This window comes from Nilaparvata lugens, chromosome 1 (assembly GCF_014356525.2).
Source record: "Nilaparvata lugens isolate BPH chromosome 1, ASM1435652v1, whole genome shotgun sequence".
Lineage (NCBI taxonomy): Eukaryota > Metazoa > Arthropoda > Insecta > Hemiptera > Delphacidae > Nilaparvata > Nilaparvata lugens.
The window spans coordinates 4,660,495-4,682,949 of NC_052504.1; the positions used below are offsets into that span (position 1 = coordinate 4,660,495).

At 33.2% G+C, this 22,455-nt stretch overlaps 1 protein-coding gene across 1 annotated transcript; it reads right to left on the minus strand.

Moving 5' to 3' along the window:
* Positions 1–20,981: 20,981 nt before the first annotated feature.
* LOC120351385 lies at positions 20,982–22,235 on the minus strand. The gene has a single exon (XM_039428426.1). The coding sequence runs from the start codon at positions 22,198–22,200 to the stop codon at positions 21,682–21,684; it is 519 nt and encodes a 172-aa protein (XP_039284360.1). The 5' UTR covers positions 22,201–22,235; the 3' UTR covers positions 20,982–21,681.
* Between the last annotated feature and the right edge of the window lie 220 nt (positions 22,236–22,455).

Sequence of the window (22,455 nt, forward strand, 5' to 3'; positions counted from 1 at the left end):
AGTTTTTTATAGATAAGATAACAGCATGAAATACATTGAATAAAGTATCTATTATTATGTAACTAATTGCTAGAGAAGTCGGTGGGCTGTTCTTATTCAGTTTTAAAAACAGTCTTTAAATATTCTGTTTATTAAATGATTTTCATGATTCAGCCTATAACTCAAAAATACGAGTATATAACCTAGAATACTAAAATATTAGAGTAATTTGACATTCGACTTCAATTCAACAAAACTGCACATGCTTATTCAAAATTTATTATAAATTATTATGAAAGTCATATTTTTTAGGTAAGAACGTGGGATGTGTTTATTGCAAAGAAATAAGGGAAGAAATTGAAGTGGCTCCTGCAGAGGTAATATTATTTTTATTAATACCACCCACATACATAACAAAATTTCTGCTTCTTATTGAAAGCGGTCCACTGTAATGTATTATCTCCATACAAGATAGATTTCGATTGTTTACAGCAAATTATGCATCAATTTCTTCATCATCAAACCCATCAATCATGGTTCTGGTTATAAATAGAAACATTATATTGAAGGCACAGAGAGCATAGACCGGGGACATCATTATAACCTTCTAATATACCACTGGGGTGTACCAGACATTTTTATTTGAGTTCTCTATCCTTTAAAAGTATTGGGATATTCCTATGTGAATTCAATTTGCATTATTCTGATGTATTTGCCCCATTGGCACTGACATTCAGTGTGCTGATGCTCAGTCAGCGAAGAAAACGGTCGCCTCTGGGCTGTGGTACACCTCTTATAATAATAATAATAATAATAATAATAATAATAATAATAGAATAGAATAGAATAGAAAAAACGTTTATTGAATAAATAAGCTACCTTAGGCGAACCTCAAAAAGGCTGCTTGACAAGGTACTATTATACAAAACATGTAAATTCAAATATAATTATACATATATCAGTGAACTTTATTTTTACTTGACAGTCAAATTCACTTATCAGTTTATTACACTGTCAAAATTACCGTACTTACAGAATTTACTTAACAGTTAAAATTATCATGATATTAATTAATGAATTGTTGGCTCAGCTCTCAAAAATCTAAAGAGTGTTATAATATATAGTCAACCTGAACTTACATACAAAAATAGAACAGAATGAATTACAACAATTCAATACATTAATAATGAGTTACATTATGTTACATCTAAAGTGTAATTATTCAACCAAATCTTTAAATTTCTTTTCAACAGGCGCATATTAACAAACTCAGCACAATTATCGGGTAAATCATTGAAAGTTCTTGGTACAATGTAGATTAAGGTGTTTCTGGCTAAATTATTCGAAGTAAATGGTACAACATACCTCTCATTCCTTAAATCATATCGATTAACTTTCATAACTAAATATTTTTTGCAGAAGTAATTTACTAAAATCAAAGTAAACAGAAATATACCTTTTATATTCAAAACCTTGCATCTATTCAGGAGGTTCTCATATGAAAATATCTCCCTGAGAATTGCTGACCAAACGTAAAATCTTCCTCTGTACCGAAGATATTCTCCTAAGATAAACATTGCTAGCAAATCCCCACCCTTGCAATCCATATCTCATAACAGACTCTCCCAAGGCTATATACATCATCCTCTTCACTTTATTAGGTATTAAATCTTTAATATAATACATTTTGGCCAATACCTGTTGAGTCTATTACAAAAATTTTTTTATATGGATATCCCAACGAAAATGACTGTCAACGGTCACTCCTAAATACTTATAATTATACAATTCGATATAAACTGACAATCTCTTGTACATATGAAAATATCTTGCTCCTGCAGTTGGAGACATTCACAGCAATGGTGCTTAATTTTGGGTTCCCTAATTCTTTTCATGTAGGATGAGGTTATATGTAGCACCTTGGTTTTGGTAAATTTATATTTAGACAATGTTATTATGAGACCATTTAGCTACGTATTGGTATCATGTGTAACCGGGTTTCGGCCACATCTAACGATTTATGAGAGGAAATCAACAAAAATATCATCTGCAAACATAGAAATCTTACAGTGAATCAAATATCTAGGTAAGTTCATTTGTGTAAAGTAAAAACACCAAAGGTCCCAGGACTGATCCTTGAGCATTCCCACATTTGAAGTCCTCCCTTGACTTAAATAGTTCCAATTTTAACAACAAATTTCTATTCTCCAGATAACTTTCAAATAACCTGAGTACAGTCCTCTTATAACAACACTAGATAGCTTTTGTAATAAAATTTATGATCTATAGTGTCGAATGCGTTGAAAATCTATAAAAAGACAAAGGTTATGAACATTATCCTTCAAGTTACCATGATATATAATTAGAAAATTTGACAACAATTTATTTTACCTAACCCTTTCATAAAACCATATGAAAATCATTGATGATATTATGCTTATGCAGGAATAAATTCATCCTCTCGGCAATATATTTTTCAAAAAATTTTTTCAAATATTGCTAATATGGCAATTGGCCTTAAATCTTAAAATTAGAGAATTCACCATTTTATGGATGGGTCGGACAACAGAAACTTTCATAAGGTCAGATATACTTTGGGATTTGATAATTCATTTATAAGCAATTGTAAAAATGAAACCATGTCATCTTCAAGAAAAATATCTTTTAACCTTATATTATCAAAACCAGGTGATTTATTTCTATCAATTTTTGCCAGTTCTCTACTCACAAATTACGCTGTACTAAAGGTAAATAGAAAACTACAATTGATAGAGATATCTTCTACATCACCTAACAAAAATTTAAATCCGCAAGAATGAATAATATCTTGAACATTAAAATAGAAACTCGGAGCGAACTCATTTACTATTCTTGTGTTTTTATATGAGACATATGCTTCATAATATATTTTCTATCGACTTACTCCCAACGGTTCCCAACAGGCCATTAACAAACCCCCATATTTTTCTCATATTACTCCTATGACTTTCGAATCTACGCTTGAAATAGAATTGTTTTTCTTTATTTATTTTTAAATTCAACCAATTCCTATATCTATTATATTCAATCCTATCAATATTTGAGGTTGTTCGTTTCCATTTTGAAGAGCATATCACGCTATTTATACAATTTAACAATCCCTATTCATCCAGACTTTCTTGAATTTAGAGACATGTCTTCAAAAATCATTAAAATTGAAGTGTAATACTTGAGCTGTTCATGTAAATTCCGTTGAATATTTTGGTTATTTCATTATAAATGGTAGTTGGATTATCTATAGACTGAAAAACCTGAAAATCAATGTTAACAGTTTTATTTTAACTTGATTTTCATTAATTGATTGAGTTCATTTCAAGCAATATCTTCAGCGGAAACATAACTTCCCAAAAGCTACATGGCTATCATAAAGTGATCAGATATACGAGTTTGAACTACACCAGACAATATATTTCATGGACACCTTAAACATAGAAATGGTCTAAACAAGCCCTGACAAAATGATCCCTATAAAATGCATTTGAAAAAACCATGTTCACATAATAAGTTCTCATATGATCTACTTACTATTGTAAGATAAATTTTTCTATATCAATATTTATGTCACCCCCAACATAACAGGATTCCCGTTTCTTTGCACATTTAATTGCACTTTCAATTCCTCTAGAGACTGGAGAATACTGTTATTAGGAGGCCTACACAAATATGAGATTGAAACTTTTACCGCAGTTCATTTCAAAACTCCTTCAATACACTCATAAGAAAGAGTAGAATAATTCATTAAAGTAAAGTCTAAATTTTTATCAACATAAAATGATATACCTCCTCCTTTCTGTTGAACCCTTAACTTAAAATACATATTGTATCCTTCTATATTAAATAGTGATACTTCATCTAATGATAATAATTGCTTTTGGAGCAATGGGGCCAGACGACACCTACAAATACTTGGGGTTTGGTTAGTCTGAGCAGATAGATCAGAGAGAAATGAAGCAGAAAATGAGGAATGCATATCTCAACAGAGGTCTGCTTAAATCTCACTTCAATGGAAAACCTGATTAAAGCCATAAATACTTATTGGTGCCTCTCTTGATTTATACATTTGGAGTGATCAGCTGGACTCAGACTGATATTGAGGAGCTCAAGAGATCAACAAGAGTCCTTCTCACAAAATTCAGAACATCACCCCAAAGCTGCAATTGAGAGACTGATACTCCCCAGGCATAAAGGTTGGCGGGGGCTGCTAGTCTTCAAGTGGTTGTGTGACAGACAGATGCATAGTATGAGAACTACTTTTTCACAAAGCAAGAGCATATTTATAAATAGTCAGAGAAGCAGACAAGAAATACACCCCTCTCAACTTATCAGAGCGAAACATTAATGCTGCCCAAAGTAGCAATGAAAGCGAGGCCCTGGAGCATTGGAGGAGGAAAAGTTGCATGGGAGGCATGCATTGCATTAGGAAAGCCTGATATGGATGCAGATCAATCGAATGCCTGGCTAAAGCATGGTGACTTGTTCATTGGAACAAAAGGCTTCATGGTGGCTATACAAGACCAAGTGATAGCCACCAAAAATTACAAAAAATATATAATAGTAGGCATAGTAAGAATTGAAGCTACTGATTGAAACGATTGAAGCTACCTTGAACGATGACCTTTGTAGACGCTGTGGTATGGCATCAGAGACAGTACAGCACATTGTATCTTCCTGCCAGTCAATGGTAGGCACTGAATACCTCAAGAGGCATAATGATGTTGCTGGCATACTGCACCAGACCTGGCATGAGGCATAAGTTGATTGTCGAGAAATCTCCTTACTATCAACATGCTCCAACTTCAATCCTAGAGAACAATAACCACAAGCTGTATTGGGACAGATCTGTGCTGACTGACAGAACGATTCCACATAACAGGCCAGATTTAATCCTGATGAATAAGCTGACCAGGATACAGTCTTAATAGATGTGGGCATTCCATGCTGCCATAACATGGAACACTACTACAGTGAAAAGATTACCAAGTATCCCCCTGGCAGCTGAGATAAAGGATATCTGGCATCAAGAGAAAGTGAAATCGTACCAGTCATAATATCTGCAGTTGGATTGAGGGGGAAAAAAGTGACTGCAAACCTAAGTCATCTGGGTGCCTTGAGAAACAAGATCTACTTGATGCAGAAGGCAGTGATGCTCACACTGTATCAATGGTAGGGCATTCTTAAACCAAGCAGCAGAATAATTCATCAAAGTCTTGTCATAGACCGATTTTGATGAAAAACTCACATAGTAATGTGATGAAAAATGAAAATAATAAAAATAATAATAATAATAAGTAATAATAATAATAACAATAGAATGGTGGTGTTGATTATAAGAGTTTTGGGTGGCATGAGACCCTCGTTTTTGGTCAACCTTAAAACCATTCAGGCTGGAGCTGAGAGAGCTGCTACTGCACTAGCAGGTCAAATGCAGAAGGCTGTCATCCTTGGTTCATTACGTCTACTCAGGGCAAACGATTTAATGGTAACGGACCCAGTATGATTGTTCACCACATGGACATGTGGAGCAATCACTCTGGTAAAATCGCTTGTCACTCTCCTTTGGGGGTCGGAGCCCAGGGGAAGAGAGTGGTCAAGCAAATCCTCAAACAGGATAATAATAATAATAATAGCTTTATTGACATTCATGAAATGAACAAAAGCCTCTCAATTGAGGTGATATTTGGTTGGCAGTTACTGAAAAACATCTAGAAATAACAAAATTTACAATACATTTACGAATTGTCCATGATTGTTTGCCACCTTCTCCGATCCCTGGCTGTTGTCGGCCACATATCTCCTACACGCTGAGCGATCTCGTCCCTCCATTTAATGGCTTGGCGTCCTCTCGTTCTTCTTCTGTCGCGCGGAATCCATTCAGTGCAGATCTTTGCCCAGCGTTCTGGTGCCATCCTCGCCACGTGTCCTGCCATTTCCATTTGACGAGATGCGCTTCCTTTCGAAGATATTCAATTCACACCTGTTGCAGAATCTGGGTGTTTCTGACTTGCTGATTCAACCGTAGACCAAGTATGCTCCTCGACATTTTCGTCTGGGTAGTCTCGAGTCTCCTATCTAGCTGCGATGTTACGACCAGGTCTGTGCGCCATATAAAATTGTCGGGTATATGTGCATTTCCTCAAGACTTCTGATTTCAAGCTGTTTGAGAAGTCACCTTTGAATATTTTTCTCAATGACCAATATTTTCTCCATCCTTTTTTATTCATTTTTTACCTCCTTCTCAGTTCGGTTATCAAAATATAGAAGCTGTCCTAAATATTCATACTCTCAACCTATTCTATATTGCCACATGCCACAATACTTCCTCCTTGTTGAAATTTGTCATCACTCTCGTTTTGCTCGCATTCAATTGAAGGCCCATCCTTTCACTGGCCTCTATCAATTCATTCAACATTTCCGTCATCTCCCCAGCACTTCCAGCGACCAAAATCACATCGTCAGCAAACAACCTCTTATAGTGTTATTTTAATGTAGGACATTTTTCAAGTTCAGCATACTATTTACCAAGTAGTGGATATTCGTTTTTTTTTCTTTAGAAACTTACTTTTACTTATAGTTTGTGTAAATAAGTTGACACTTGGCCCTCCATCCGAAGAAATTCAAATTCAAATTCAAATTCAAAATGTTTTTATTGCCGTGAACAAATAGATGTATTGACAAAGTCATCAGGTAAACATATACATTATACATACATTTCACGTAGGTACTCAAAACAGAGAAATACTATCACAGCCAACAGTCCCGCGTACTTAGTATCTTCACAGTTTATACAGTCATATTTCTAATTGGCAATAACAATATTATAATAGAGGTCAAATTTAACATGAAATATCAGCTGCCAACATCTCCTCAATCGAATAAAAAGCCCTATTTTGAATAGTTGGAAATTGCGTACCTGAACGATCTAGAGTTTTTATCACGGATACTTTCAGGCAGTTTATTAAATAATTTTATACCGATATATACATACATATTTTGTGTTTTGGAAAGTCGTACCCGTCCGGTATTTATTTGTTTACGCTCTCTTGTAAAGTGCTGATGTACATCGCATCTTAGATCGAATTGCCTCAGATTATCTTTGACAAATGTCAGAGCTTGCAGCATAAATATACAGGGCAGAGTCAATATGCCGTTTCTTTTAAAGAATGGCCTGCAGGAATCCATTCTACCAAGATTAAAAATGGTTCGCAGAGCTCTTTTCTGACACAAAATACGTCACTGGCACCACTTGCATTGCCCCACAATAGGGTGCCATACTGTAAATGAGAGTGGAAAAGAGCAAAATATGCCATCAACGTTAAACCAGCACTAGTATACAATTTCAACCTCTTCAATAAAAATATTACTCTGGATAGGCGACTGCAAAGAGCTTCAGTGTGGGTACTCCAAGTGAGTTTGGAATCAAGGTTAATCCCTAGTAGTTTTACTGATCTTTTTTCACAATTTCTACTCAAACCAAACAATATAGATTCTGTTTTGCTCTCGTTCACCATAAGCTTATTTGCAGAGAACCAAATATTGGCTCGGTTGGTCATAAATGTTGTGATAATTTTATTTATTTCAGAAGACTTATTTGAACACAGAAGCGTTGTGTCGTCTGCATAGAGAACAGTTTTATAAGGGATGTATGAGGTTAGATCATTCATATATTCTATAAACAAATTAACAGGTAGGATGTGTCCTTTCTATTGGTGTCTGAATCATTTTTATCCGACTTATAGTTATTTTTTAATTAATGATTATGTTCGTCAATGTCGAGACATTTGGATCAGAAAACATGAAATTTTCAACATGCTAGAAACTTTTTTGTTTCAAAAGATAAGTAGGTGGTGAAAGCTAGAAAGTTTCTCAGAAATAATTGAAATAATTTTTCCAATTCTCAAAAGTAGTCGGAAGATCGTATTTTGGCCTCCAAGGAATTTAAAGTTGGAAGAGCGGCTGCATGGTATGCATTGGGTACCAATTGTATGCTAAAGCTGGCAATTTACAAGATTATTTGTCTGAATTATTACTTTCCTTGCCCTATTACATAGGTAAGGAAAGTATTGCTTTCCGAAAAAAATTAAGGTACCCCAATTTCTAAATTTCTATACGTTTTAAGGTCCCCTGAGTCCAAAAAACTGGTTTTGGGTATGGTCTGTATGTGTGTGTGTGTGTGTGTGTGTGTGTGTGTGTGTGGTGTGTGGTGTGGTGTGTGTGTGTGTGTGTGTGGTGTGTGTGTGTGTGTGTGTGGTGTGTGTGGTTTGTGTGTGGTGTGTGTGTGTGTGGTGTGTGTGTGGGTGTGTGGTGTGTGTGTGTGTGTGTGTGTGTGTGTGTGTGTGTGTGTGTGTGTGTGTGTGTGTGTGGTGTGTGTGTGTGGGTGTGTGTGTTGTGGTGTGTGTGTGTGTGTGTGTGTGGGTTTGTAAAGCACAGAAGCGAGGACCTTTTACACACTCTGTACGGTAAAAGCGAGGACCTGGGCAGAAGCGAGGACCTGCGGCCAGGTCCTCGGTTCTACGTCCTCGCTTCTACTGTACAGAGTTTGTATGGAGTGTATCCGTGTGTATAAATGATCCCCTTTGAATCTAACAGATAGCGTTACCGTCGCCGCGCGACATACACTCCGTGTGTATAATTCAACTAAAGACAGTCCTCTTAGCTTGATTTTTACAGTATTGTTGGCTCACGGTTGTGCTAATGCCCACATTGTGTTCAGTTACATAGAAATGAATCTCTATTAAAATAATATAATCACGCATATTCTCTCATTCCAATGTAATAATATCTCCGTTTTCAAGATATTCATTATTTAAAAAGCAATACAACATCAATGAATCTATGACCTATAAATTTATAAGCTCTTGATTTAAAATGGAGGTACCAACATATTTGCTTTCAGGATTAACATTTTCAAATCACCCTTCATAAAAATTCTCTTGAAATATTGACACAGTTAAAATGCTGAATTGAAAGGAGCAGAAGTGTGTATATCAAGCTAAGAGGCATATCATGAGAAACCCACACCCTTATGAGCTTCCACAGTGCATACTCCAGAGAAGAGTAATGTAAAGGAGTACAGTTACTAAATTAAACTTCCAAATCAATCCGTATTTGTGCTCCATATCAAAAACCTGGAGACTGTGATCCATATCTTTCTATCCAGTAGAAAAGTTAACAAGTATTGGAACAAAAACGAGATACTTTTCCAGTCATTTGTCTCTTTGAGACCGCTTCTTAAAAAAAAAAATTGATGTGAGTTCTTGCGATTCCTTTTTTCTGTTGCTCAAATGAGCTCTGAACTTTTGAGTGGGTAATGAGAAGGTTGATGATGAGAGAATGACGACTACATACGAGTACTTTAAGTGACTTAAGTAACTTCATCGGTTTGGCATTGTGATATTAATGAGAAATCTAATTGATTTCAATCTTATTTTTTATTTAGCTAATTTTACTCTGAGTAGTGTAATCTATTTGCTGCTCAACACCTAATTTCATTATATTTTGTCATTATAAAAAATGAATGAAGCATGTGACTAATCTTCAGATTTTGTTGGATTTTACCAACGTTATTAGAATCATTCCTACTAGCTTGATATACATCGTGTGGGCTTCTGGTTTCATCACCGAACTAGGAAGTGACTTCCAATTTTGTAAGTTTCCATCTCAGAAATTTTCGGGAGCTCTACAATGAAATTCAGCATTATGAGATATATATATATAAATCTCTATATCTATAAAACGCTAAGCCCCGACAGACTGAAATCACACCACAGTCCAAACTACTGAGCCTACAAACTTGAAATTTTGCACAATTGTTCATGATAGCCTCAAAACATTTACTAAGAAAGGATTTTCAGGAATTTGCCCCCCTGAGGGAGCTGGGGCCCCCAAAAAATGTTGTACTTTTTTACCGCTAATTGCACAGCAAAGTCATGAGGAACTTTTTTGTTCAGCTACGAAAAAAAATTAGATCTATGCAGAAAAAATCCGACCAGGAGCAGATAGGGGTCCAGGAGAGGGCATTTTTTGAAAATTTTCATGTAAAATCACACTACAGCTCAAACTAATCGGCCTACAGACTTAACACTCTGCACAAATATTCTTCAAACAAGCTAGACGCGCACTAAGAACGGAATTTGAGATATTTTGCCTCTAAGGGTTTCAAAGGATGAAAAAGGATCCTATTTAGTAAGGTTATGAACATGGTAAGGTGAATTCCATATGGAACTGAGATAATTGACACATGATATTCTAACATTTGTTGTAATCATTGGAAAGCTTAAAATAATTTTATCAATCAGCTGATCGAATTTAATTTTCTGTGGATTGAAAGCGCTAGCTTGCCACGTGTTTGTTCCATTGTTACATTCCGATTAGAACAGAGCACAGAGATTTTCTTTGGTTAGGAGTTTGTTCATAATTCTTTTTTCAAATTCAAATTTTATTGGAAACAAAGATCACATTGAAAAATTTCTCAATAGACAACAAGATTACAAAAATGAGATGTCAAACATAAACCTAAATTTATTTGTAGCACGGCCAGAAAAAGACAAACTTGAGTACGGTACTAGCCGTGAGTTCATTCAATGTAAATTATATTTTTGTGTTAATATTTTGTGAACAAAAAGTACGAGTTGATGTGAGATATGAGTAATTTCTTATATTTGATCTAAATGGTTATTCATATTGTAGTAGTCGGGGTCACTTCAATCAAAGTTTTTTATTTTGTAGCTAATAAATTTCATACGTATTGATTGTCCATAGGTAATGTATTCAGTGTCCATAATGGAAGTGATTGAATTACTCAAAATTAATGGCTTGATGGTCCTTCATAGAATTTATAGTATTCCTGGTGATTCAGCCTGTCTTTTTTCAGCGTTGACTATTAATAATAAAGCTTTATTTACAACTAGCTTACCTGGTGAACTTCGTACCGCCAAAAAGTCAATGTATCTCATGTCACACTTTACGTTATTTGGTGAATCATGTAATGTATCTGACAATCAATATTTCCATTTACACCTGAATACGGACTTCCTATGTGCTTAGTCATGCAGCATTCATTATTCCCAAAACATATTCTTCTCAATCAATTGGTAGAAATATCTATCAGTAAAGTGTTGAATTAAAAAAAATATATAGGTTAAATCAGTGTTTCAAAGATGAATTCAATGTTTTCATAGTTGTTGATTGTCAATAGATGGTCCAGGAAGTATGCGATGTACAATGAATCAAACAGAATTACATATTCTTTCCATCTTCCATTTTAGGATGAATATAAGCTGAGCTAAATTTGAAAAAAAAATGTAAATTATTCTGCCATTTATGAATGCAATATGAACAACTCTCTTCCATGAGGTGAATAATTTTTTTCCAACATTTTCCGGTTACTAATTGATAGGGGAGTGATAATTATTTGTATAGGTCTTCTAAGGAACCATTATCTACAGCTGGTATCAATCAACTACACTTTAACTCCAAACTACCGTTGTAATACCAGTCTGTAGCCTATACAATTTATCATAGGGTGACGTGTTTATCACAGCTGTAACTTAATGCTAAATCATAGGCCTATTATCCCAAAATGATCTTGAATCATGATCATCTTTCCGTTCTTCGAAAGCCGCTAGGCCGACAATTTCGAAAACATAGGTCTGTAAAATGGATTAATAAATAAGCATTATTAGCCACCCTATTAAAATTTCTGGTCAGAAATCATCCCCAATATTCACTCAACATATTCCCAAAGTTTCATGCCGTTATGTCAAGTATTTTTCAAGTCATAGGGAACAAACACACAGATATATATATATATATATATATATATATAATATATATATATATATATATATATATAGATAGAAGATATCATTCGGCTCAAACAAAAGCCTCTCTAAATGGAGGTAGAATGATAAGGTTGAAAACTTTCAGTTCTGTTGTTTTAACATTTTGTTTACAAATCACTTTCAAAAAGTTCATGTAGTACCTACTATTGTGTTTGAGACACTTCTGGCGCTATCATAGTTTCACAACTATTCTGTTCCACACTCCTATCTCTTGCAGTTGTTAACCATATCTATAATAAAAATAATAAAGAGTTGGCTTATACACGTACGGGATAGGAAAGTTATGTTTGACCGCATCATCACGTCTGAACTATAGGACCAATTAACTTGAAATTTTGCATATAGGCTAGATTCTTAATTAACCAAGGATTGTTTAATTAAGGCCTATTTTCAATTCTTCAAGATTTCATTACGTCAAGTTTTCAGATTATCAAGATTGAAAATAAATCCTTGCGAAGCACGGGTTCCTGCTAGTATATAATATATATATATTATATATATATATATATTATATATATATATATATATATATATATATATATATATATATATATATATATTATTTATTTATTGAAACAATATACTTCCAAGCTATATTAAGCCCTGTCTAGGATATATTATGTGCTTTGTTGCATATGAATAAGTGATAAATGACATATATACAAAATTAATAATTGTTGGAGTTTCTAGATTCTCGGTTTTATAAAATGAGATAAGTTTTAAACTTTAAAAGCAATTTCGATTGGAAAGAGTTCACAGTGTTCGCTTCTTTGATTGGAGAAAAATAATTCAACTGAAACTAAAGTCTTCATTTCTTTTCGCTTTATTTACTCATCCTTTATATTTAATATGAATTTTTTGTGTTCCATTTTATTGCCAGTCAACAATTATTATTTTTTTCCAAATATTTATTGCCAAAATCATTAAACAAATTTTACAAATGTGAAAAATATAAAAATTTTCATATAGACTACAATACATTGCATTGCAAAAACTTAAAATTAAAATATTCCATTTAAAAATCGATTATAATATTATCATTGGCGTTACCAGCAAAACTAAGTAGTTTGAGCGATGGCAACGAGTAATCAGTCGGCTATAATTAGTGGCTTGAGATTCAGTCGAAAATAGAAGAAATATAATAAAGAAAAAAGAAACATATGGAATGTATGAAAAACTAGAAAAAAAATAAAATTTCAATCCGAAAAAAAGAAGTACTAAGAGTGAAATAGGGAATTAGGGTTGTTGGTAAGGAAATAGGGGAGTGAATTATGAAATTAGTTTGATTGAAGATCGCTGAAATAATCAAGATTTTCATTGGACCACAACATTTTTTTAATGTTCTTATAGGTAGTCTAATTTGATAAATATCCGTTGTTATGAGTATATATTATTCGAGCTTTCAACATGTTCGACAGTCGTCAGGATGTCTACAAATGAAGTTCACTTCCCCCTATAGCAAAGGTCGTTGCTGAGTTTTTCTCCACATAAATTGACGGTTCGTTGAACATATCGATGTCCATTGAATGAGAGGGTAAATGAGAGAGAGAGAGAAGAGAGAGAGAGAGAGAGAGAGAGAGAGAGAGAGAGAGAGAGAGGAGAGAGAGAGAGAGTGATTACGTTGTGATATTACACTGGTGATATTCTGCTGGTATTGTTTATAATAAATATATAATATTATTGTAAAACTCTTCAGTCACTGGATTACTATGATTCATCAAGTGATAAGGCCTAGGCCTACTATTATTTCTAACACGGGTACTATTAGATCACCTTCATTAGTGGAGGACGAGAGGGAATGGTGCTATTGAGGTTGATGGATTTAATTTCAAAAGGGATCGCATTATGGTTGATGGTAGAATCTCGTGGAGATGTCTCAGCATTGGCTGTCCGGTAAATTTGAAGACAAATTCGGGCATAAATAAAGTATTAGATACAATCGGACAGCACAATCATCCGGCTCCAGATTTGGATCCTGCGAGTGACAATTCAAAGAGTGAATTAGCTTCAGAATTTATTTCAAAATCTCCAAAAACTCCTAGAAATAACAGAAGTTCACTTTCATCACCTATGACTTGTGATATTAGATTCACGATTTCATTTGAAGACTGCATCATGACTGTGCATTCTTTCTACTTCTAGTTGAGTTGCAACGCCTCAGCATTTTCCGCTTTTGTATGGCTGCTTACACACACGCAATATCGCTACAACGCGCCAAGCAGAACAGTATTATTATTCTCCAAATATACTTCATCATGAGAAACTGGTGCCGTTGACTCAACTCCCGCCAATAATCACACTAACTCTCTCACCCTATCACTCTCTCTTTTGATTTTCTGTTCATTTTTTAATTTTCATAATAATCTCTATTTAGTTATTCATATTATTTATTTGTATAAAATGTAAAGGGGGTTGTGTGGCAGAGAGGACCTGGGGTCCCAACTCTGCCCTTAATAAAGGCAATCAATCAATCTCTCTCTTTTTCTCAATCACTCTCTTTCTCTCTCTCTCTTTTTACTTTTACAAATTAAACTTGTTACTTTTTTACAAATTTCTTTTTCATATCATATACAGTTCAATAATTATTTTCTTAGTCTATATTATGTAAATTCATCTATAATTTTGCTGTATTGTAAGCTATTGTATATAAGTGTATAAGCCAGTTTATTGTAATCTACATAAATAAAGTACTCAATCAATCAATCAATCTCTCTCTCTCTCTCATTTACCCTCTCTTCCTCTCTCTGAGTGAGAGAGATATTTTGATATTCATGTAAGTTGTAGTACATATAGATATATAAATATATGTGTACAAGCCAGTATATTTTGTTATCTGCATAAAAAAGCAATCAATCCATCTCTCTCATTTGGTAGAGAGTTAATGGGAAGGATATTCTGAGTTCAAAGAATGGACATTGATGTGTTCAAAGCTCCGTCAATTTATAAAGATGCACAACAATATTATCTATGATAATTCCAAATTGTTTACTTTTTTCATAATTTTATTAAACAATTCAATAATTATTATTTTGGTCTATATTATGTAAATTTATCTAAAACTTTGCTGTATAATAAGCGATTGTATATAAGTGTATAAGCCAGTATTACAATATTATTGTAATCCACATGAATAAAGAACTAAATCAATCAATCACTCCCTCGTACACTTTACTGATCTCTCACTCTTTCTCTCTCTCTTCTCTCTCTCTCTCTCTCTCTCTCTCTCTCTCTCTCTCTCTCTCTCTCTCTCTCTCCTAAGTCACATTGTGTTTTCCACGTATCTTCCCATCTTCAAAAACGATTACATGCACATTGCACACTTGCTTGGAGTTGATGAGTGGTCAGTCCTTATCGCCTAATTCTAAACCATCAGATTTATTTTCTTTCCATAGTGTATTTTAGTTGAATACATAAGGTTCACTTTCCTTTATTATCATTGATTCAGTGTACAGTCCAAGTTATTGCATTAATTATATTCTATTTAGTCTTACATCTCTATTTTTGCGTGAATTATATTGTGTATATAATTTCTGTGTTATATTATACAGAATATCATTATATTCTGTATTATTATTATTTTTATGCTACTTATAATTTCTGATGTAAAATATTTTGTTTTTTTGTGTAATGGGTCTGTCTAGACCTAGCACAAAATAAAAACAATCAATCCATCAATCTCTCTCTCTTTAATGAAATTAACTCTTTTTCTCTCTCAAGATTAATCTCATGCTAGAAGTATTTAATATTCATTTCCTTATTTTTCTCATCTTGCTTATAAGGTTTTTAGCCATATATTGTTATTTTTTCTTTGATTCTTCGATCATTATAATTTTATCATTCCGTCATAAACTTTTTATTTATTTTATTATGAGATAGAGCGCTCTACCAGATCTCAGATTGTAGAGCACAAAACTACGCCCAGAGGGATTTTGAATTATACATCTAAATGATAACAATCGGAATATATTGTTGATCAAAATCTAAAATTCTTCAAAATTGATTTTTTCTTCAAATTTCACTCATTTTTGAAAAATCATAACTCAGTACTCATTTGAGATAGAGAGTTCCGAATGATCTCATTTTATTCATAATTCTGTAATCAAAAAAAAGGTGACAGCAAATTTTTCTGCCCGATCACGAGATTTGGCAGAAATAGCAGAAAACTGGAAAATGAGCTGAAATTACGAGGTTTTTGGGCCACTCTGTATCTAGCACAAGGAAATTTTGCATGAAGAAATTGGTTCTGGACTTCTTTTATGTACCCAAATAATATATTAAAAAATCAGAACTACAATATAAATTGCATGCACCAATGTATATAGTGACTGGACTATATAGAGTTTTTCGATATATATGAGGGTTCTTGAGATAGATTAATTATTGGAAGTTGGAATTGGAGGAAATTTTGTTTCAGCATTTTTGAATTTCTCATTCAATTTAGCATTGCGATTTCAACGTTTTCAAATGGAAAGAATGTGTTTTTTCCGAAGTATAATGATAGTTAGTTCTATTACACGCGTTTTGCAATATTAATTATCATCAAATTCTTTGAATAGAAATTCAGTTTAAAACAGGTTATACGTTTTGAAGTATTTTTATGACTTATGTAATAGGAATTAATGCTATTAAATTCATGACATAGTAATTATATATTATGATTTAAATAAATTGGAGATAAGCTATTCGATCGATGATAATAGTTTTTGTTCCCTTTGTTCCTTTTGTTCTAGGAGTCTCATAAAATCAGAGTTTGCATTTCTTGGGATGAAATTTGAAAATAAAACACATCTTATTATGTTATTCAGCAAAACCTTGTAATAAGTTATTGTTGAATGCTGAAGCCTAGTATTTTAGAAACCACTTCTACTGAAAATATTATATAAATTTTCTCTAATTAATTATAATATACTGAGGTTTATAGTTTTGTGTTACGCTTTCAGAGTTGGATTTTTTCAAAACCTTCATATTTTATTATAATGAGTAATTCCATAATATTTTATACTAGAATACTGATACCTGATATGTGGATGGCAAATTTTAAATATAATCTCAGAAGCAACTTATGTTAACAATTATTATATAAATTGAGGTATATTGGATTGTGTTACGGATCTGATCAAGGGAACTGCATAAATAAAGACCTTCATATTCTACTATTGTGAATAATTTTGAAATATCTTTAAATCAATGTTTCATGTTTGAAGTTTGGATAACCATAGTCATAATATACTTTTATCATAGTCAATAATAAAAAACCTTCGTTAGTTGATTGTATGTACCGGTTAATGCTTTTTAGGTTGAATTTCAATTCAAGTTGAACAAATTTAAATAAAGACCTTATTTTGCTACTATGCAATATATTATTATCAAAAGTTTGATCTGCTAAGAACCTTTGGAAATGATATCATGAATATTATTTATGATTATTTGATTAATTGTATATTAAGGATAACTGAGTTGAGTTAAGGGCTTGGAATTGAAAATGCTTACCCAAGTCCTCATATTACGTTATCATGATTAGTTTTAATATGAATTATGATCGATTTGTGAAGATATATTAATCAAGCTCCATCAAAATTTATAATGCATTCAAAACTCTACATTTTTGTTAATTAAATATAAAGTATTTAGTTGGATTACCTTTGCGGGAAGCTAGAATTCCATCTTACTAACCTATCATCTTAATTGATTGAGAAATATTTTTGGAGATACAGTACTATTATTTATTGTAAGAGAGATACTGTAGTGATTTTTTCATAATATTCCAGAATAATATCAGGGTAACTTACCAATAAGTTGTCTTATAATAAAGGTTTTGCATCACGTTACCGTTTCAAACGTAGAGGTTTCTGTTTCAATTCCTTTTATAATTAGTATAATCGATGATTTCTATGCTGATTGTTTTCTGAGATGTTAGAAGATTTTCACATGAGTCATTATTTTTGATTGTTATATGAGTGTTATGAGTAATCAGAGTGAGTGTCTGAATTTAAATGGTTATACTGTTATTTGCCTACCTGACGAGAATTTTCATGAGAGGGGAGAAGAATGATGAAGGGATGTTATGAGGAGGAGGAGGAGGAGAAGGAGGAGGAGAAAACAACATAATATTGCAAAAGCGTCTCCTATTACTATGAACTCAGCATTTCTATCATTATTTTGTTGGAGCTCTATCGTTTTGGTCTCTCGAATGCACTCAGACTGTCTCTCTCTCTCGAACCTTCCACTCAGTCCAACACCCTCTCTTCAATTCTTATTGACTCTCTCCAACACACTCCCTCTATCTCACTTACTCCCTCCTCTCTCTCACTCTGACACTCCCGGCTTCTCTCACTCTATCATTCGCTCTCTCTTCTATTACTGTATCACTCTCTCTCACTCTCTCACACTGTATCTCACTCACTCTCTCTCTCTATCATACTCTCTCACACTCTCTCTCTCTCTTATCCAGAGTCTTCCCTCCATAATATTCAATTCGATGAATCACTGATTTCAAACAGAACGTTCGTATTATTATTTTCATTCAAAGAGACAATAGCATTCGAAATAGATTTAGCCAACTCTGCATACATCTCTTTCAACTTTCTTTCCGCGCCACCTCCTCCTCTTTCTTATTTCACTCATCTAAACCACGGAGGAGCGAACACGGTTGTTTCCTTCTTCTGTCTCTAAACTATGTAACTATCCTTCAACGTATAGGATATACTGACAGATCCAAGTGAATCACACTCCTCTTCATGGTTCTCTCTCTTCTTATGTTTTTCCTTTCCTCTTCACCTTTTTATTCTCTTTTTTCACTTCTTTGTTGACCTTTTTCATTATATATTTTCCTTTTCTCTAATTCACTTCTACTCTTTTTTCCACTTTCATATTTCCAGTGTAGTGTTAGTGAAAATCATATACTTGATAACCTTTTCCAAGAATGGACGGTTTAAACTTGGCCGATATATGTAGATACAGAACAATATTGTACTATCGAATTCAAATTGCATTTCATCTCCAGATCGTTCATTTAGGTTTCAAATTGTACTGTGAAGAATTGATTGAAGTTATTCATTCAGTTTTCAGTGCGTTTTTCAATTTCTCAAGTCGATTGAAAATTGAAAGCGAATTATATCATTGTTTTCGCGTTCTATACATAATTGATACATTAAATTTCAAAGAATTAGACTGTAATACGGTGATAGAGTAATTCCCATAATATCTGAATCATGCATTTGTGGGAAATTACCACTAAAAAGCAGAAATATGATCACTCTCAAGCAAATTATAACAGACTGGAAGCTTGGCGAATTGAAAACTTGACGGACTAGGAAAAGTCTATGCTGTAATCATTCTCGATAAATTGAGAATCTTCATGCATAATTTCAAGTCAATCAGACGGACAGTAGTTCTGACTTGATGATGCGTCATTCGTGTATTTCTTATAACAATAATATTTTTGTCTTTTTTTCTCTAGGGCTACTTTCAATATAAATAAAAATATAAATCACAGTACCCTTTTTAATTATTTTCTATTTTGAAATTTCAACGTCCGATGCATGTTGTAGCAAAATAATTCTGAAAATAGGTTACTGATATTTATATTTTTATTTATAATAATATTGTTATTGTAATAGATATAATTGCATATTGCTAAATACTGCATGATTGCAATATATATAGTCTATAATTTATTATAAATGTTAATATTATAGTCATTTTTCAACTCAGAAATCGAAAAGCATTAATATGCAATTTCAAATGACAAAAGTTTGTTGGCTTAATTATCAGTTCAACTGATTGGGTTACAATCATCATCATTTTGTTCAACTATTGATAGAAGTTCAAGTATAGCATACACTATTGTTATTTTTAACGGCACAAGAGTAAAACTTGATTTGATTAAAAAATAATGGATGCTACCTTCAAACTGAATTATTAGATGATGGTATAATGATAATTAAGCCGTAGGTCCTGGCTGCCTGAAAAAGCTCGTTAGGTTATGTCAGAGGCCCTGGAAATTGATCAGCTGCGACCTGAAAACTCTGTCACCAGACCTGAGCCAGTCAGGTCACTTGATATTATTATTATTAATAGAGGATTATGATCTTTCAATATTAGTAATTATCAATACGAATGGGGTGGTTTCTGGGAGCATGAAATAAAAAATAAAGACTTTGTCAACAAAATTCATTTTATTACCTCAAGTCATTATATTATATTCAATATTATAATGATCATTTTATTTTTGAAGTAAATGAAGGGTACTGACTTGAAAGTTAAAAAATATTGAGTAGCCCTTGAAAAATACCATATGGAAATTTGAATAATATATAATAATGTTTATAAATGAATATTTCTCAATAAACAAAAGTTTTGTAATAATTGTTAGCATTTCAAATGTATAATTGTTGATAAACAATGTAGAAGGCTTGTGAGCGATTTCAAATGAAAGAAATAAAAACAATCGACAGTTGCTCTACATAATTCAACAGGAACAGAATCCACTTATGCAGGGGAGCGAAGTAAAAATTCATTTTTTGTTTAAACATAATAGATAAATGACATAGATACGACTAATTGAGAAAATGATAAATGGCTGTTCATTACAGTTTACTGGATATAGTCATCACTTGGAATACACATTCAAAATACATCGAGATACGTCAGATAGTACAAATAGATTGTCGAGATTCACAAAATATATTTCTTTGAATATGTTTATATATACAGCTCTATACTAATGTATTCCTTAATATTAACTGTGAAAAATATTACAAAAAGCTATGTTATCGGAATATGATACATTAACAATATTTATTACTATATGTTTTAAATTGCTCGCAATAGTGAAATTCTGTTTTTAAAAACACTTGAAAATTGCATCGTTTTGATAATTTTGAAATGAATGGATGGTACTTTCTTGAGAGTTCAAGAATATTGAGCAGCCCTTCAAAAATGCGATGTACTGCTTTCAATAATATAATGTAAGAATAAGCTCATTTCTAAATGAACACAAATCTTGTAAGAAACGTTGGTATTATCGTGCATAAATTGTTGAAAGCTTATTTGAAAGTATATGTAAGTGATTTCAAGTGAAAGGAATAAAAATCAGTCTACAGTGGCTCTACATAATTATTCAGCAAAGAACAGAATCCACTGATGCAGGGAAACAAAATTAAAATGTATTTCTTGTTTGAACATAATTGATAAATATCTTCATAGATATGACCAGTTAGGAAAATGATATAATATATGGTTGTTCATTACGGTTCACTGGATAAATTTATCACTTGGAATACACATAAAAAATACATCGAGATACCACAGAGAGTACAGATTGTTAAAATTTACAAAATGAATTTTTATGAACTATACAGTTCTATACTGATATATTTTCTAATATTAGACGTGGAAAACTATTAACGGAGTATAAAACATTATATATTAGTCACAAGAAGTTATGAAATTGTCCACAATAGCACAATTTTGATTTTGAACACACTTGGATATCAAGTAGCCCTTCAAAAATGCTATATACCAATTCTTATGAATTATTAAAATAATTATAGATTAACACTAGTCTTTTAAAAAACGTAAGGATTCATATGGTCTATGAATGAGTTTGAAGAGGAAATTCTTGGCTGAAGATCAATCAGATCAAATTAAATTCACATTTTTCGCTCTTATATAATTCCTAGCGTAATCTTTTATGTTTTTCCAATTCCTATTTTTTAAAGCTTCTTTATGTTTTGCAATACATTCTTCAATCTGTGCCTTCCCAGGCAAATTCCCAACCAGAATATATTCTCCCAATTCTTTAAAAACAGCTTCTCGCTCTTCAGTTTCCCAATGGTTTTTTTTCAACTTTCACTCTCTTCTTTGGGGGAGGATTGGTATCCATCTCACTCATCTCTTCTCGATCAGCATCATTTATCCACCCTTCTGGCACTTCATCATTGATCATTCCATCTGTCATTTGATCTTCAACTGCCGTACTAGATTTTTGCTGTATATTAAGAAGAAATTTCGCTACCCTCGCCTTTTGAATCGTTTCTTGGGGCAGACGGTAGTGTTGCTTATGGGTAGCAACACTGTGCCCCAAGAAACTAGCCAGCTCTTCTACTTGTTCTCTCGTTAAGCCACAGGCAGCTGCGAGAGTGGCTGCTTCTTTACGCATGGAGGTTGTTGTGACTCTTTCCGGGTATTTTGTCCCAGCTCTATTTCTCATTTCCCTTATTACATCGGAGCATCGATAATACGAGTTGGGAGTGCCGGGTACCGCGAATAGGAACTTGTTCTCGGGCTTCACCCCACAAATATTTCTCAAACTTATCATCAAATCTATCATCTCTACCATAGTCTCGGAGAGCAGGATGGGGATCTTAGATTCCTGCTTTCGAGTCTGGTAAACTTGGTGAGGAGTGACTTTTCGTCCTCAGTCAAGCAGTCTAGCACTCCTTGGTGAGGAGGCTCACGCGTTTTGTTAACATAGTAATCGATAGTGACGCTGTGAGCGTCTCCAGCTCTCTTACGATTGAATATTGTGATGCTGGCCAGCGCCACTTTCACCAGAGCCTTATAAGTTTGTGCGTTGGCTTCTCTTTCAAATTAT